Here is a 16,863-nt window from a genome sequence, read left to right on the forward strand (position 1 = left end):
AAGTCCATCTTTTGTCATTGTCTTTTTTGAGAGACCCCATAGCAGCAGAGATTCAACACTAGATTTTTTATAAATCAACCCTTCAAATGTTATGAATTTCACACATTTTCACATCTTCCTGTTTCCTCAGAGAGATAAGAGTATGTCTTCCAAAGAGCCCTGAGCTGGAGGTAAATAGCGTGGATGCAGCCACTGTGACTTCCACCAGCCAAAACCACACAGGTTCTATCAACAACCCAAAACCACACAGGATCTATCTCTCGTCTTATCTTTAGGTGAGGATGTTTTCCAAAACTCTCTGCAGCAGACATTAGTCAAAATAACTGCACGCTTTCATGAGCACAAAAGAAGCCATAGCACATTCTCCAAACACTGATGTAGATGAGAAAATCTTTTCTTTGCACAAAGGAGAGAGGAACTCAATGGAAGTTAATAGACCCAAATGTTGTGTGAAACCCTCGTTCAGCTGACAAAGCCAGAGTGACTGGAAATCAGATAAAAAATGTAATATTCTAAAACAATGCGTAGTAAAACGGCTTTTCCTACAGCACAAGACATTGAAATTAGTGCCTGAGAACTCACTTAACAACAGTGGTAATTAGCTATTATGCAAGACTGAAGCAGACTCAGCTCTTTAACACAGCTAATTGCTTCTAGGAATGCAGATAATACCCCATTCAATCCAAATGCCAAGAATACGTGTCAAAAGTCCTATAAAACAGCGCATATGCATGTTGTGAAACCGCTAACAAAATGTGTTGATTACAACACTACATCTGCAGGGAACGGATAGATCCATTATGCTTAGTAGGTTTTTTGTTTTCAAAATAAGAGTAGTAGACAGTTGCTAAGCTATACTGTTAACCTTGAATGCAGCAGAAAAAAAACAGGCTTATTTATGTGGAGAAGGAGGACCCTTATAGTGTGTATGGGAATGCAGCTATGAAACGACCTTGAGGGAGCATCAGTAAAAGGCTTCATTAACCCATTCGATTAACCTTTTCCTCTCATAAGCTCCATAAAACTGATGCATGTATTTTCCGCCGAGCCGGGACTTTTTGCGCATGAATCAGGGCCGGAGCGTTTGGCGTTTTTTACGGGACTCGGGAGACGAGTGCGTCCAAAGCCAGACAGACTTAGTGAATCTTCGCCGAGATTAAATAGCGAGCGTTGATTTGTGTCACCTCCTCGACTAATTGCTTCAGGGAGTTCATCGTTATGAATACATCGTTATGAAAACAACAAGATGCTTCTCCGTGCTAACAAGCACGCCAGATGTTGTGGCATTGCTTTTTTTTAGGAAAACACAAAGAAAAGCTTGATGAAAACCACCCACTGACTCTCTCTGATTCCAGATTCCAGCAGTGCCTGAAGGTTTCCGATGAAGGTTTCACGGATTGATTTATTTACCCACTGAAGGCTCCTTTGAGATATTTCAGAGTCTGGACTCCCGGGCCGTAAAGTGACCCCTAATGGAAGGATTAGGCTAAGTCATTCACTTCAGAGGGCACACAAATATACTTTGGGAGTGTATTAGATCTCTTTGGAGCTTAGCATGATCAAATTATTGCATTAGACCGGTCAATTTATCCAATTAAAGTTGTAAAAAGCATGGCTTTCGCCCAAGCGAGACGGCAGATCCTCGGGGCGTTGGAGGGGTTTTGCGGGGAGGCTATCCACCTCCTCATCGACGGAGCAGGCCTCGCCACATACTTCAGCTGGGGATTACAGCCTTTCATCTGGCTCAGACCGCCGGCAGCACACAGGCGTCTTTGAGGCCAGATATGCCTTGTAGTAACATCAGCAAGGTCCAGATTTGTAAAGCTGTTTCCCAGCTCCGTGGCCCTCCCATGAGGATACACACACATTTTTCCTGCCTTCCTCGTAGGAGTGCAAGGACATTTTCCTCCATCAGTGTCCTTTAACTGACAAATTTAGGGGGAACGCTCAAAGTCACTCAAAGTGCTTTTAGAGACATTTTTTAAGTCTTAAACCTCAGTTGAAACAATTTGTTGCATTTGTATTAGTGGCTTTGCGATCTTAAAAGCTTAAACAATTAAGAAATGATGGAATGAGATTATCGAAATGACTCAAAGGGAGTTATTCTGATGAAGGACTTTTTTGATAGCTGCTTTCAAATTCACAATCCAAAATACAACATTGAAATGTTGAGCAATTACAGGACATAACTATTCAAGTTTTAATTCAATCGACTCGCAAAATTCACTTCCACAAAGAAAGTCCTATTAGCTATAATCCCTCAGATAAGCACACATCTGATCTGACCTCCCCTCTCTGCCGTCTTCGATGAGCCGTTGCTCTATGAACATGACAAATAGCTTATTGATCAGCAGATGTCGTCCTAATGTCCTTTAGGCTTTGGGGCTGCAGCTGCAACGCAACCTGTCCCAAACCCCGTTGATCTCCAGCTGAGTCCCCCTGCCTCCGACTCCCCACCCCTCCTTGTCCCTCCCTGTCCTCCAAGGTGTGGAAGGGGTCACAGACAAAATGCCATCTGCTCCGGCAGGCAGAAAAATGGCAGGTGAGCCCAGCTTCGGGTCATGTGACCTGATACTGGCCACGCTGAACCCACTGAAAACAAGGTCAGGAGAAGACTCAGGGAAACACCAGCTCAGCACAGCGTCATATCAAGAGTGGGAGAATGAAAAATCTAATCTACATTGTTTTAATCCACAGGGAAGATTACACAGTCACGGTGCCTTGACACAGCAGCTTGTCAGAAAGAGGTCATGCAAACTAACTCCCCGTCCGTCATGCTTTTTAACGCCGCAGAACATCCATATGTCTCTTATACACATGTCTGTCACTCAGCAGAAGTCTGTAATAAACTCTATTTTCCATCAATTTACAACTGTGTGTCGCCAGCATTTAGGAGCCACCACTAATGATATTGTAGATCTTTTTTAAAAACACATTTCATCATACTTAATGGCTGCAAAACAAATGCTGAATAACTGGAAACCCCGGGTCAGGGTCCTACTGTACGCCGCATCGAACGTTGCCAAATTGGGATTTGCTCCATCTGATGTTGACACTGTGCCGCTGAGCTTTTGTTTCCGTCTGTCAAGGACGTGGTCACATTGAATAGAGGGAGCAGGAAAGCCCGGCCAGCATCCCACTGGGGTTTTGTGCTTCATCGGGCAGCGATTGCTGCGACTGAACGAGAGGGACTGTGTGTGAGTGTCTGTGTTTGCACGAGGCTTTGGATGCAGCAGATGCTTTTGACAGACAATCAAAAACAGAAAACTATCTTTAGTTCATGTATTCATGTTTTAAAAGATCTTGAAATAGGCTCAAATGTTAGATATTTCATGAAGCATTCTTTTAAGGCTCAAAATCTCCCCTTTAATGAGAAAAAACAAAGATGCATGTCTATTTGACGCAACAGCAGGGATGTTTGATATATCATTACTAACTTACTAAGTCATGATTGTCAATCTGTGTACTTCACCAGCGTGAACTACCCCATAATATGTCACAATGAGAGACATGAATGCAGTGGGTCACTGGGTCATGGAGTAGGGGATGCAGAGAACCAGAGGAATGTAAGGGCTTCTCTTTCTCCCATTGACGGATTGATGGGCCCCATATTCTGAGGGGTGGAGGGAGACATCTATAGCGTCGTGAGATGCTGCTTAATAAGGGGAAGGAGGCGGAGTTTTTTATTTGAGTTTCTGTCTATGTTTCAGCTGAACAAAAGCCTTTGTGAAGTCATTTATCACTGTCGACACTCTGAACAGGCCAACGCTGGAGAAGAAATGAGTACAAATCCTTCCTGGTGATATGTTGTTTCTGAAAACTGAAAATCCCTCTCGTCATTTAAATGCACAAAGCACTGGCTGAATATGTGCTGGTGTCTTTGCAGCGGCTAGATCGTTTGATCTCATCTGTGCAGAAGTCCTACTGTATCAGGAGGAACATGAGGAAGCATTGGTGCTCAGCGGAAGCTTTAAAAAGATGATCTTCAAATAACAAATCCTACTTCAACTTTGAAGTAATTTTACAGCAGACAGCTTCTCCCTGGGTTGACAGTAAATCCAGCTTCACTGTGACAGTACAATACTCTCAGGTCTACGAGGCAGAGGCACATAACGTCAAGTCAAACTTTTGGAAAACAGGAAACGGCATTTATCCAAATGTAAAACATGCTGATAGTGGTTAAGACAGCCACTCCAAAAAACTGGAGTCACTACAAGTTCATGGGTTTGAAACCAGTTGGTCCTCTGGTCCTTCTAAGTGGCCATTAGGTCACTCTGGGTGTCACCAAAAAGACTCCCCCGTCTTATAAAGAGGGGAGGGGATGACATAGACGGGAGGGTCATTCCTTTACACATCACTTCCTTTATTAAAGGGCTGCCCTGGCCTAGTAAAGGGGATGGTCAGTGGTCATCCATCCCCCCCCAGCCACCCACCCTGAGACCCCTTCACCCCTGTGTCCAACCCCCGGCCTTTCTCTGCTCACTCAGGGGGAAAATTACTTTGTGACGGGGAGAATACAGCTCCATTGAGATGGAGAGAGGGTCGTACAAAAGACGGTGAAGTTTAAAAAATTGTCTCTTCTTTTTCTATGGGGAAAGTGCATCACTGGAAGGGCAGGAAAGATAGGAGCACGGAGGGGACAAGGTCATTAGATTGGCATCTCCATAAGCTCTTCATTCCCATTGTCTGGAGCAAATCTGCTCCGAAGTTCCTCCATGAGAAATGCCCCCAGTCAACCCCACACTGGGACCAGAGTCTCCCCCTTTGTCCGTCACGTTTTAGTGGGCTTCCAGCACAAAAAGCATTTCTCAAGAACAGCGTACAAAGCTTGTCTCGAGCTCAAAACCAAACAACATTGTTCTGCTGCCTGCGGTCGGGAATGGATTGCAGGCAGCTGCTGATGTCCTTCGGCAATAAAACATCTGCCCCAAACATTTTAAGAACCCCTCTTACCTTCGGACGTTTCGGCGCTCCTCGTCCAGCTGTTTGAGAAGCTCGTCAATGCATTTGTTGGCGTCCATGTATTCCTGCCAGGAAGAAAATTAGAAAAGCCAAAAGTAAACAATGGAGTCAGTGTGCAAAATCTCACACTGAATACAGGTTAATTGGAAACACAGGCGGAGTCAACCGTCATCCTAAACGTTGATGCTGTAAAACCGTGTCTGGACTGTGTATTTCCTCCACTTTGTTTTCATAGATGTGTGAAGAACAGAACAGAAGTGCTTTTTAAAAAAAAAGGTGTGAGTAATCAGTTTATATCTCTCTCTTTCTCGCTGTGTGTAACTCCAGAAGCAGCTCTTGGTAACTTCTAACGGCTGGCCCAGGAGCGAGCCCAGCTGTGTAATGTCAGCTGGGAATAGCCCACACTCACAAAACGTGTGCTACTGAGTTACTGCACGGGCGAAATGAGCTAAGAGTACGAGCAGAATGGAAAAAACAGATGTCAGGATTTCTTGGCTGTGGACTAATGATTTGCCTCTTAGTGGTCCGACTACATAAAGCAGAAGGGGGGGAAGTGCAACTGTAAGAGCTAGGCCACATAGGTACCTCAACCATCTGTGTTTTCAGACATTTGAGGTCTACCTACAGTACATAACACAGCCAGTTGTGACTTGACGCTGTCAGATCAGTGCAATCCAAGTTTCAGACTAATTAATTGGCTTGACAGCTCATGACGCATCTCCTGGGTAAGCGGTTATCTCACCGGGACAGATGCTCGCCATTGATTTCTAGACGGTCTGGTCATGTGCTCCAAGAGTGTAATTGAATAACGGGGATTCCCATGAAGAGGTCACAAGGACAGGAATCTCAGTCTACGGGGAAAAGTAGTATCTGTGAGACATTTATTTATCTGCCCTCTGTTTGGACCAGAAAGTAATCATAATAAAACCTTTTCTCATATTCTGTTTTTATTTTATGATCGCCTGCTCCTGGGCATCTAGTTTTCTGTGTTTCTGTTGTAATCTCAGTACTCTAATTAGTCGATGGCAAAGATAAAGCCCATCCGTGAAACACAAGCAGATTATTTTGAAAAATAACTTTTCAAACCACCAGAAACCGAAAAACAAACACTGTGCCTGCAGCAACTTTGCGGAGGACCCCTGCTGTTATACCCTGAAAATGTGAAAAGGCATGTGTCAAACATAACATAACATGTGGGAATGCAACTTTTGGAACAATGAGATCTATCAAAACAATGCATATTTCTGGGGAATTTCTGTGCATCGGGTGGATAAAAATAGCAGGAACATACCATGTGATGCAATCACGAACTGCATCACAACAAACAACAGCTTCTCCATAAAATACAATTCACTCTGTATCTTCAAGCCTTTATCACAGCTGAAGAACTTCTAATTATTTGCCGTAGACAGATTCTGACCTCCCTATGACTCACCTCTGGGGCCTGACCAGACTTAAAGAGCTTTTTTTAACCCGTGGCCTTGAGAGTAAACTCACATTAGTCCAGATGTTCACAAGCACAAGCTTCTGGTCTAAATACAGTAAGTGCAGTTGTTTAGTCTCCCCCCTCCTCCTCCCAGTGTGCCGCTCTCCCACTGCTGCTTCTCAAGCAATTATCGCACTTAATCTCACATCTGAGACCGCCACTTGAAGACACCCATCACCACCAGCTTTCCCCCCCAATGCCAGCTGAACATGGCAGAGGCCCAGGCGTCCTGCCAAGTCGCCAGTCAAGGGCACTCTGGGTGACCATTAGGGCAAATAGGGCCGATGCCAAAAGCACGACAACAGATCGATGCTGAATAGCGTGGTGCCACATATTATAATACCTGTCAGACTTTCCACTATTTAAACAACAAAAAAAAGACATCAAGTCTTAATCTTTCATCATCTCTTCCATGATCATTAATTTTGACTTAAACAGTGCGGTAAATCTTTCATGTTTGGAAAGCAACCAATTGCAGTGTTAGACAACAGTGCCCCAAAGCCATCTGCTCGTCTCAGAGCGCCGTAGCGCACACAGCCAGAGTGCAACTCACACCCCAAGCTGGAAAAGCTGGAAAGCCATTAGCACTCAGCAAAGCTACCAAAGTTAAATTTACTGTTGGCTCCAACAGCAGTTAATCAATAGCCCAAAACCACAGCAAACATTCTCTTGATGAAGTTGTGCTAACTTAGTGGGAGGATGGGATGAAATGTTTGTCTTCCAAATATCAGAGACTTTGGTGTTCAGCATTAGCAGCAAGGCTTTATGCATTATTAAATACAGAATACAGTCGAAATCAGCATGCTTCATTCTCACTCCGCCGTCTCCATCTCATCAAGCAAAATGTGTGACTTTTTTTTCTCAAGCAGACAAGAAAAAAACAGTCTGGGGGTTAAAAGTCTGTCTCCGAAAAGACCATTAGCAACACGATCCCATAATGACCACGGCTGGTGCACAAAGGGGAACCTTCTTCGTGAAAGCCTCGTGTCAGGGGAAATATTTACAGGCCACATCAAACGTGAAGTAAAGCTGCCCTGAGTCCGTGTTGTCATCGCGTAGACCTCTCCTAATGACAGGGCACTGAAATAATCCTCAGCGCACATGAAGGAATGCGGAGAATGCGGCGTGCTAGTTGTCATGTGAAATGGGAGGGTATTTAAACCCCCCAGATTTAAAGCATGACTCATGTACGTAATGGCCGCGTGTTATATCTCCAGCCAGGCATTATTTCTGACGGTTTTACGGCGTGAGTGAAAGCTGCATGGTTCCCACGAGGCCCAGGTACTCACGTGTAGACTGAATTTACCGACTTGAGACTTTATCGGAGGGATATTTCTCAGGACCTGTGCTTTCTCGCAACTGCGGTACAACCCGGCGATTCCTTACAGCGGTTAAAACGTCCTGAAAGCTGGAAACTCATAAGGAGTGCGTAATCAACTCTAAAGTACTCTAGATCATAAAGAGGTTTTAAAATCTCCTGATATACTTTCCTTGACAGCAAGAAGACGTGCACTCACAGAATAGACCTTCAGGAGAATTTGTGGTGAATAAAGAAGAATAAGATGAGCTTCTGATCAAAAGTTACAAGAAATTTCTATATCAAGGTGATATTTCCTTAAATTAATTTGCTCATTTTCATGCCAAGCACAAATTTTAATCCCAAATTCTTCAGGAACATCTCAATAAAATCTAGTATTTGACACCATATATATATATATTTGCAGTAACAGTGTGAGCAGGGGCTAAGCTAAGGTTAACCTGGCAGGTAATGTGTTTGCTGATGTTCCTCTATGACCACAGCTTCTCTGATGTTTATCCCTCCATGTTTACTCATGTGTGTGAGAGCCTTTGATAAGGAGACCCCCCCCCGCGCACGCTCGTGTGCCTTTATGAAATTTTAAAACATGAGCGCCGTCCCCCCCACTGCTTTGGCACTGAGGAGCAGGGATGGGGGGGTGGAGGAAAAAAAACAAGAAGACACACTTCTGTTAGAATCCACACAAACAGACAGTCTGACTGACACACAAAGCAAATGCAATCTGTTTAAGATCACTGGTCCAGATTTTTTCAGTAATAAAACATCAGATGCATTATTCATCCAGATAGCACGCTTTGCTCTTTCACACATTCTTGAAGATTAAGAAGGATGGAATCACATTCTGGACTATGTCTGGTTCTTATATAGGCCTCTAAAAAAAACAAATAAACCTAAAGCTAGATAAAACTCTGACCCACCAGTGTCGAGGTCAGGGTGTGTTCCTCTCTGCGAGGAGTTCGCTCCAGCACCTTGATGTGACTACAGATCAGAGGCTGGCGTTGCAGATAAGACACCTTGTAGAGGCCTGCAGTGAGCTCTGGGGCTGGGACCCCGTCAAAGACAAGGTCACAACCTCTACCCACTCCTCTCTGCTTGAATTTTTTGCACTTACCGCTGACATGCCAGCGTGGCCTCTGGGAACTGTAAAAAAAAAAACGCTGAGCTGCAGGTTTGACAGAAAGCGGAGCTCCCACTTCTGCTCCTGCAAGTCAAAGGTTATGCCAATAGAATGTAAGATTTCTTTCTGCGTGTATTTTTATGGCACACTTGAGAGTGAATTATGACAGTGTCTATTCAAGGTGTTGGGGATATATCACATCTGATACGACTGTTAGTCTTGGCCTCCCGCCAAAGAAACCACTGGGTTTGCAGCCAAATACTCCTGCCATCCAATACTCCAGAGTTTATGTGCACATTGTTAGCGGAGATGTATACGTAGCAAATGTAATCAGCATCAATGAGAACGTATTCCTCTGTATGCCAATATAATTCAAACTGACTGTGATGCTATCGTAGCGAGGTAATGAAATAATCAGCATGACTAATGGGATCTCCGTGCAGATTTCTAGAAACCTGCCTCTGCTTGTAGCAGGTCTCTGCATATCAGCCAGCTACGATTAAATTCATTAGTCTTATCAGCATGTTTTGAGGCTCGGTGCGGATGATCCTTCTCTCAGAGGTCGTTACTCACATCCCAAAGACCTGGTGTCAGAGTATCAGGCCAGCCATCGAGCTCTCATATCCTCAGAGTCTGATAACTCAGCTGATAGCTCTGTTTTTTTTTTATCAGTGGAGAGGGCTGCTACTCAGGTTAATACGTGTGATTTTTCAATTGGGGAAAAAGACACTGACATATGTGTGCTGTCAGCTTGATCTGTGACTTGATCCTGGATGTTTTTATCAAGCTGCAGGCTTAAAGAGAAGGATGACTGTTTCCTGCATCAAAATGATCTGTGACGATCGGTAAAATTTCGCCTTAAAGTAGCCAACAATCTTTCCTCAAGTGTTTTAGTTGCCTAACATGACCTTATCCTTAAGATTACAGTCCTGGCAACACGGCACATGTACTGATTAAAACTTTGGTTTGCATTAGAAGCATCTTAACACAGATCTGACACAGTGTAAAGACAGTGAGGTAACAGGTAATGCTGGATTTTATATGGCGAACTCCACCATCACGACTTCTTGGAGATGTAATTAATTGCCATAGTATTAAAAAATGGGGAGTGATTTCATGAAAATCTTAAGGATTATAACTTTAACCTCTACATACTGTCCACACATAAACATATCTTCACCATACTGTATTTGCTGTAAATGGTGTGTTGGCATTGATCGTCATCCATGGTTTTGCAGAATCCTCTCTCAATGAATCTCAATCTGGAAGACTAAATACAAATGATCAAGGCTCTTTCTACCTCAAAATTAATGAACCATCGGTCAATAAATGATGCTGAATCTGATCTGAGCACTATACTGCTTAATTGTACCCAGAACCTCAATGACTGTAGAGCTGTGGAGGCCCAAACAGAAGCCTTATTGAGTCGAGGACATCCGTGTAACAAATGCCTCCAGTGAGCAGGATATTCTTCATCTGCCTACCTGCCCAGAATGGAGCAGTGTCTGGGAATATGGATTACTTGAGATACAAAAGGGAGCCTGTTCATCATCCAGAGAGAGTTTCAGCAGTTTGGGTTATCTGATGTTCTTCCCACCAGCAGCACCTACGGCCCGGCCCAGCCCAAACATCAACACCTCGCCACCGTCAGGAATCCAAATCCCTGCAGATTATCTTTCCAAACATTAAAGATACGTCCAACGCTCAAATAAGCCCTCCGTCTGTTTGGGCTCCTCCTCTGCTCTTTGGGGTTTGACAGAGTGGGCCATTCATGCCTGTTGGGAACAGTGGCAAAGCTGTTCACCCTGCAAAATCTCACAGGGGAGAGTTGAAAAAGTAGCCGCAGAATGAAATACATCGGACCTGACATCGCTATTCGATCGCTTCCACAGAGCTACCTGTGTGGAGGTGCGTGAGAGAAGGTAAATCTTGGTGGCAGTGGCTTACATTTCAAAATAAAAGTTCCAAAAATGTTGATATCCATCCATTTATTTTCTTTGTCTGTACATTTTCTCCTCTTCTCTTTTGCTCTCAGCCTCAGTTTTCAAATCTGCAAAAAACACACATCAGGGTGGAGCAGTCGAGGAATGCTGCTTTTAGGAATAAAAACAAATACTAAATGTGTCCCCGCTGGTGCCGATGTTTCCAGACAGGATGGGAATCGAGGAAACAGGGAATGATGAGGGGGTAGAAGTCTGCAGTGCGCCCCTGCCCAGATTTTTACAAGCATGGGGGTTGCTTGGTTTTATTATCATCTGGGGGCCAATATTCAACCAGGTGTACTTGGAAAGGGAGGGTGATTGGCGATGACAGAAATGAAAAGGAAACCTGGACCTGGCAACCCAGAGGAGCACAGGGGAAATAGAGAGAAGCTAGTGAGAGAGAAAGGATCTGAGAGACGAGCACAACAAAGAAAAGGGAGGACATTGAAAATTGGAAAGAATACAAATCCTCATCTGTGTTGACAGACAAGAGAGGAGAGCCAAAGGGTGTCAACAAACACAGGCCGTTGACTTCCCTTTAACTGATGAGCAAAGCCGCCAAAAAGCAGCACTGTGTTCATATTTGATGGTTTAATTCAATTACCTCAATCAACAATATCTGTAAGTCTTTCTAGATGATGTCAATGATTGAAATCCAAACATCGGTGAGTCACGAACCAAAGGAAAGAGACAGAGAGCGCGGGGGAATGAGAGTTGGGACAGTGACAGGGGAAAGGGCTGATGCTAAACAGATGTTGGATGGGAAGTTGGGCTTCTGTTTATGCAGCCTTTGACGGACAGACGACGTACCTAACCGAGCCTCACTGTAACAGAACTGTTCGAGAGAGAGAGAGAGGGCCGATCGAGTAGCGGTGACTGTGTCCCTTCACGGGAAATTAGGCACATTACAGATAGAGTAAAAGGCCCCTCAAGAGGATCCATTCAGCTTTATCTGCACTGTACAGATCGCCTCTCCAGCGCTTCTCTTCTCATTACAGTTTGATGGTATGCTTTGTGTCACCATGTTGGCCAGTGCTCACTTCACACCATACGCTTTAGTCGCTTTGTTCCAGCTCACTGGTTTGTCAGTGGAGCTTTCTACAGGCCCAGTATAACACTCAGATACTGGAGAACATGTATGCAATGTCCCGCAGAGCAATCATGTGTTCTCACCCTAGCTGATGACATCAAGAGAATTCAAAATCATGACCTACTCTGATGAAGTTCAGCTGTGAGGACAAGAAAGGATAAAACCCACAAACAACAAATCTTAAAACTCACGACTTCCAAGCGTCAGATATTTCTTTGTCAGATTCCCTGACAGTTCACATGCATTAGCTCCAGGCCTTCAGCTTTATCACAGCTTCTCCGCTGTTTTAATCCAGAGGCTGATTTATTGACGTGCGCCGAGTCTGCAGAACCAGGTGCCGGGCAGATGCCGAAGCAAAGCGTTGCATTCCTGCTTCGAGAAAAGCATTAATGTCAGCTTGTGATTTTCTTTGCCCTCCGTCTTCCTTGCCTTCGGGATGGGGAGTTGAGATAACGCCTGCAGGCATGCAAGCAACCAGAACCGGGGGAAATGGTAATGTGACAAGAGGACGGCTGTTTGTTTGCGCGGCTGTCATCCCCAAACCCACCTGTGCCACTCATGCTTATCAGATTCACATTTCCTATCTGACCTGACAGCGACGGAGAGCGGATCAAGACACAGCGAGGTGATTTCTTTTTCTAACATTGGAGGGGGAGGTAGAGGAATAATAATGAGGAAGGTGGAAAGATGGGTTGTGGTGACTTTTGACCTCTACTGCAGGACTTATTCCCGTGGTCGTGAATTATTACTGTGGCGATGCACAGGGAGGGGATCTGGGCGCATCTTCCCAGGCCGACTGCGGGGGTGGCAGCAGCCTCAGGGTTAACAAAACAGGCTTGTGGCCAAAAGGCTGCCTGTTTGATTCTGAGGGCTAAATATGTGCATGGGGGGAAAAGTGAATGAGTAATGCTCAATGCTCAGATTTGTGCCCTTGACTAACAAAGTCAATGGAGATGCCCAGTAGCCTACATTACCCTGATGAAGATGGTGTGAATCTAGGTAACCTCCACCCCCGAGGCTCTGCTGTAAATAAGAATCAGCTTAGTAACTTCCCCCCTGTTAAATAATACATGTTTAACAAAGCCTTTCTTTTGTGAATGTTTACTGGAGCTTCCATCTTAAATTGCCCTAAATTGCTGTGCTTTTGATAGAAACACAGTGGACATTTCAGGATCACAGGTACTGGATTTTATTTTTAAAGGGCCAGTCTACACCGATATTATCAGTTGTAGCCATGTAGAAAGCCGTCAAAGTGGAGTGATTCATCCGACCTTTCATTTATGTAGAAACATATCTATTAATGCAGCTTTAAAGCTACAGCTAAACCAAATAGAACATGCAAGCTGAACATGAAATTATGTTTTACTTTCAGCATGCAAACACTCGGTAGAGTTTGCAAGTGCATCTACACTTTGCGAGCGACAATCGTTTGTGAAACGTGATGCTGCCGCCATTTGCATGCAAAACAGGCTCCTGTAAAGCAGACAGACCACAAAGCTCAGTGGAAGTTATTTTGTTCTTATATTTCAGTTCCACTGTCAGGGCTGCAATTTTCAGCCTACTTTGGCTGCATCTATTTCATGGGTTAATGTGAACAAAGACCACTCAGTGCAGCGCTACACTCAAGTGATCTGCGAGAGGACTGAGAGTCCGATAATTCAACAGCATTAAATATTTAAATCGACCATCATTGACTTTTGAAAGGAATTATTGAAGCCTATTTCAGGGGGCTTTTTACAGTCAGAGCTCATCCAGGTTGGGAAGGAATTTTAATATGAATCTGAGGCCAACCGCACACTGTATTTACACAGTTAATGGTACTAAATCCTTGTTATCATCTCAAGTGGAGTCTTATTTTTAGCAGCCATATTTGTTTTTATTCCTTCCAGATGGAAGCTGGGGAAGAGTTTGACATGAGTTTCTGTTTAAGCCTCTCAGACGGGGTGACATCAGTGGACGTGAATACTCGCTTGTCACGGGATTGAAACATATTGGATTTCTCTGTGTCAAGAACCCCCTCCCAAAAAAATATGAAACAGTGTGTCAAAGGTCTATCTGATAAATAAATTAAATTTCCATCGTTATCATAACTGGCCTTCCTAACAGGAGCCTCAATTCAGATATTTGTTTATATAGAAATGTCGCTTTGTGGGTTTCATATCCTGAGACGTTTGAGATATTTTAGGATCAGAATGTGATAATTACGCTACTGTGGGAAAATGTCGCAGAGCAAGGACCCGAATTTCCTTTTGCTTAGGCCAGCTATTTGCTCCTACAATAACAACAGTGTTCCATCATTATTATTTGTTTACTCAGCTAACCCTCTTTATCTGGGGCAGGCCCCTTTTAGCGAAGCGCTCTCGCATTCTCTGAACCCTCTGGAAGCCATTTCTCAACCCGGGGCCCTCCAATGGGCTGATTGAAGTGAGTAGCGGCTTCATTTTGAGGGGTTCACAATAGCTCACCGTTAGATGCCCTCTACCCCTGAAAGCATTACCTTCAGCGTGGGGGCCGTGGTGTTGTATATGTCCTGTGTTATGGTGGCATTGTATGGGACACGCTAGGGCCTTCTGTATTGTTCACTGTGTAGGTCAGAAGATGGACTGACACTATTGGTCCTATTATTTATGGAGCTGAACAGACACCATGGTAGGCTAAAAAAAGTATGACTTTTACATGTCTTTTAGTGACAGATCTGGGGAGATAAAACTGATTTACTCAGATTTCTTTCTTTGCATTTTTAATGCACAAATGATCAACAGATTCAGGGGAATATTTCACCCACAAAATGAGCATATGTCATTCATGTGGAAAACAGTTTTTCTGGCATGCCCCCAAGGTGAACGGAGAATCCAAATACAGAGAAAAGTCTTACTTAAATAGTGAGGTTTTAGCAAATATGCATGTGTTTAGGAAGTAGTGAGCATGCATCTGGATGAATGAGACCAGGGTTAAACTGACTGTATCTATCCGTTTGTAAAGAGATGTTTTGATATAGTTTTATCTCTAGCCAAATCAACACTGAAACTGAAGAATGATGGGAGTATTGATTCATCAATCAGTATCTTTCACTCTGGTTTTATGAGGGAACAAATTGCTGTTTTCTGTATCTTTGTGCTGCTCGTCAGCAGCTGATACCTGATCACACTGTTGGTGCCATGAGGCCTGAAAAGGGACTGACGAAATCCATCTGAATGGAAGTCTGAAGAGAAAATGAAGAGCTTTCACCATCGCCTCATTCCAGCATCCTCTCAGTACTTTGTGCACATAAGAGGTCCATTTACAGTGAAACCTATCCAGAGACCATTCAGATGCTTTCCATGGTCCCAGTGTACACACGCAGGAGTCCAGCCATGCAAGTAGTAGGGGAAGTGGGTCGAGGGGAGAAAGGCTTAATAATGCACTAATTCAGCATCCTCAATACTTTAGACAGAGGAAGGGCGGAAAGACCGAAAATTCAGGAAATGACTCCAAAATAAAGCTTGTTTTCATGTGAATGAACTGAAGGGGCTGGGTTACTGCAATATTTAACAAAGAGTAAATATGAACCACTTTGTTGGGCTTTTAGCACTTCTGACCCATTTCCTGAAAATTGATGACAAGCCCAAAGTAATAAATGTAATTAAATAATCATAGGAATCATGTTTGCTCTGCAGAATTTCCTGTGAAAATCTCCAGCTCCTCCAGCTGTTGTGCCAGATGGATGTTGGTTTGTGGCTCGATAGCCTGCTGGCTGCCACGGGCTCCCACAATAGCTCCTCAGTGACCAGCGTGACCACACACAAAGACAATCGTTGACCACTGACACTTCAGACAATCAGCCCTGAGGGGTCAAACGGGTCCTGTGCAACACATCCCTCATTCAATCCGGCTCACCTGAGGCTCAGTACGCCTCATAAAACCACAATCACTCCTCTGATGTCTGGCTACTGAGAGAGCAAACCCGGAAAATCATTAAGCACCACAAGCACATCTCCATAAAGTTGAGTTATGGACTCATGAAAGGCATGATCATATTATCTCTTTAGAAAGTCACTGGGACTCAATAATGTGAATGGCTCCAGCCAGCCGGATGACTCAAGCAGACAAATGTTACTACATGCAGATGATATTGATTCTCCTCGTGGATCTTTTGCACGAACAGACGGCCTTTTCATGACAAAGAGCCAAGGATCCAAATTACTTCAACTCAAGAATCAATGAAGGGTAATAAAGGCTGGAAATGCAAAACAAACAAATGTACATTATGTCATGTGAACTAGTATTGAGATTCAAACCTTTAAAACAAATCATATTTCAAACACTGTCATTTAAATATGAAATTTATCTTGAATCCGTTGGCTGGATGAAGACGACACCAAAGGACTTTTTTTTGCAGCGAGTAATTGGATCTGCAGAAATGGCCAATCTTCCTGTTATAATGGTGCACCATCAAACAGCTCCTGCATGAATTTCCCTCTAATCGTAGTAATGGCTCTGCTCTGCACCTCCCATTGATACTTGGCATTTGAGGTAATGTGTCCACACAGTGTGATGATGAGCGCTCTAGAGCCCTGAGATAACACAATTGAACACCACATGGAAAATGCAAATTGCTGGCTTGATATCCAACCTGCAGCGAGATTAGGAAACTATACTGTGTGAGCAGGCGAGGAAAAGATCCGCACAGTCACCTATCGGCCCTGACAGCACCCGACTCCTCAAAACAGTGGGAGTGGCATGAAGGTCACTGCCTCCTGACTGTGAGGCGGTGGTGTAAGTGTGGCCAGCGGGCGGGTGTAGGGAGCTGGACTGTACTCCAACTCCCTCTTTCCCTGTGTCCACGTTTTCGCCAACTGGAGACAAGGCTAGCATCAGCCGCAAACGCTTCTGACAGAATACATTAGCCACGTCAGAGAAGATCAAGTT

General features: G+C 44.1%; 1 protein-coding gene across 1 annotated transcript in view; it reads right to left on the reverse strand.

Annotated features, from left to right (window-relative positions):
• The window catches only part of LOC129111485 (nck-associated protein 5-like), a 113,934-nt gene that overhangs the window by 73,466 nt on the left and 23,605 nt on the right, over nucleotides 1–16,863 (reverse strand). The window contains exon 3 of the mRNA XM_054623455.1: nucleotides 4,954–5,027. Coding sequence (XP_054479430.1) covers nucleotides 4,954–5,027 — 74 coding nt within the window. The remainder of the gene's footprint in view (nucleotides 1–4,953; nucleotides 5,028–16,863) is intronic.

Source organism: Anoplopoma fimbria, chromosome 22 (genome assembly GCF_027596085.1).
Source record: "Anoplopoma fimbria isolate UVic2021 breed Golden Eagle Sablefish chromosome 22, Afim_UVic_2022, whole genome shotgun sequence".
Taxonomy (NCBI): Eukaryota; Metazoa; Chordata; class Actinopteri; order Perciformes; family Anoplopomatidae; genus Anoplopoma; species Anoplopoma fimbria.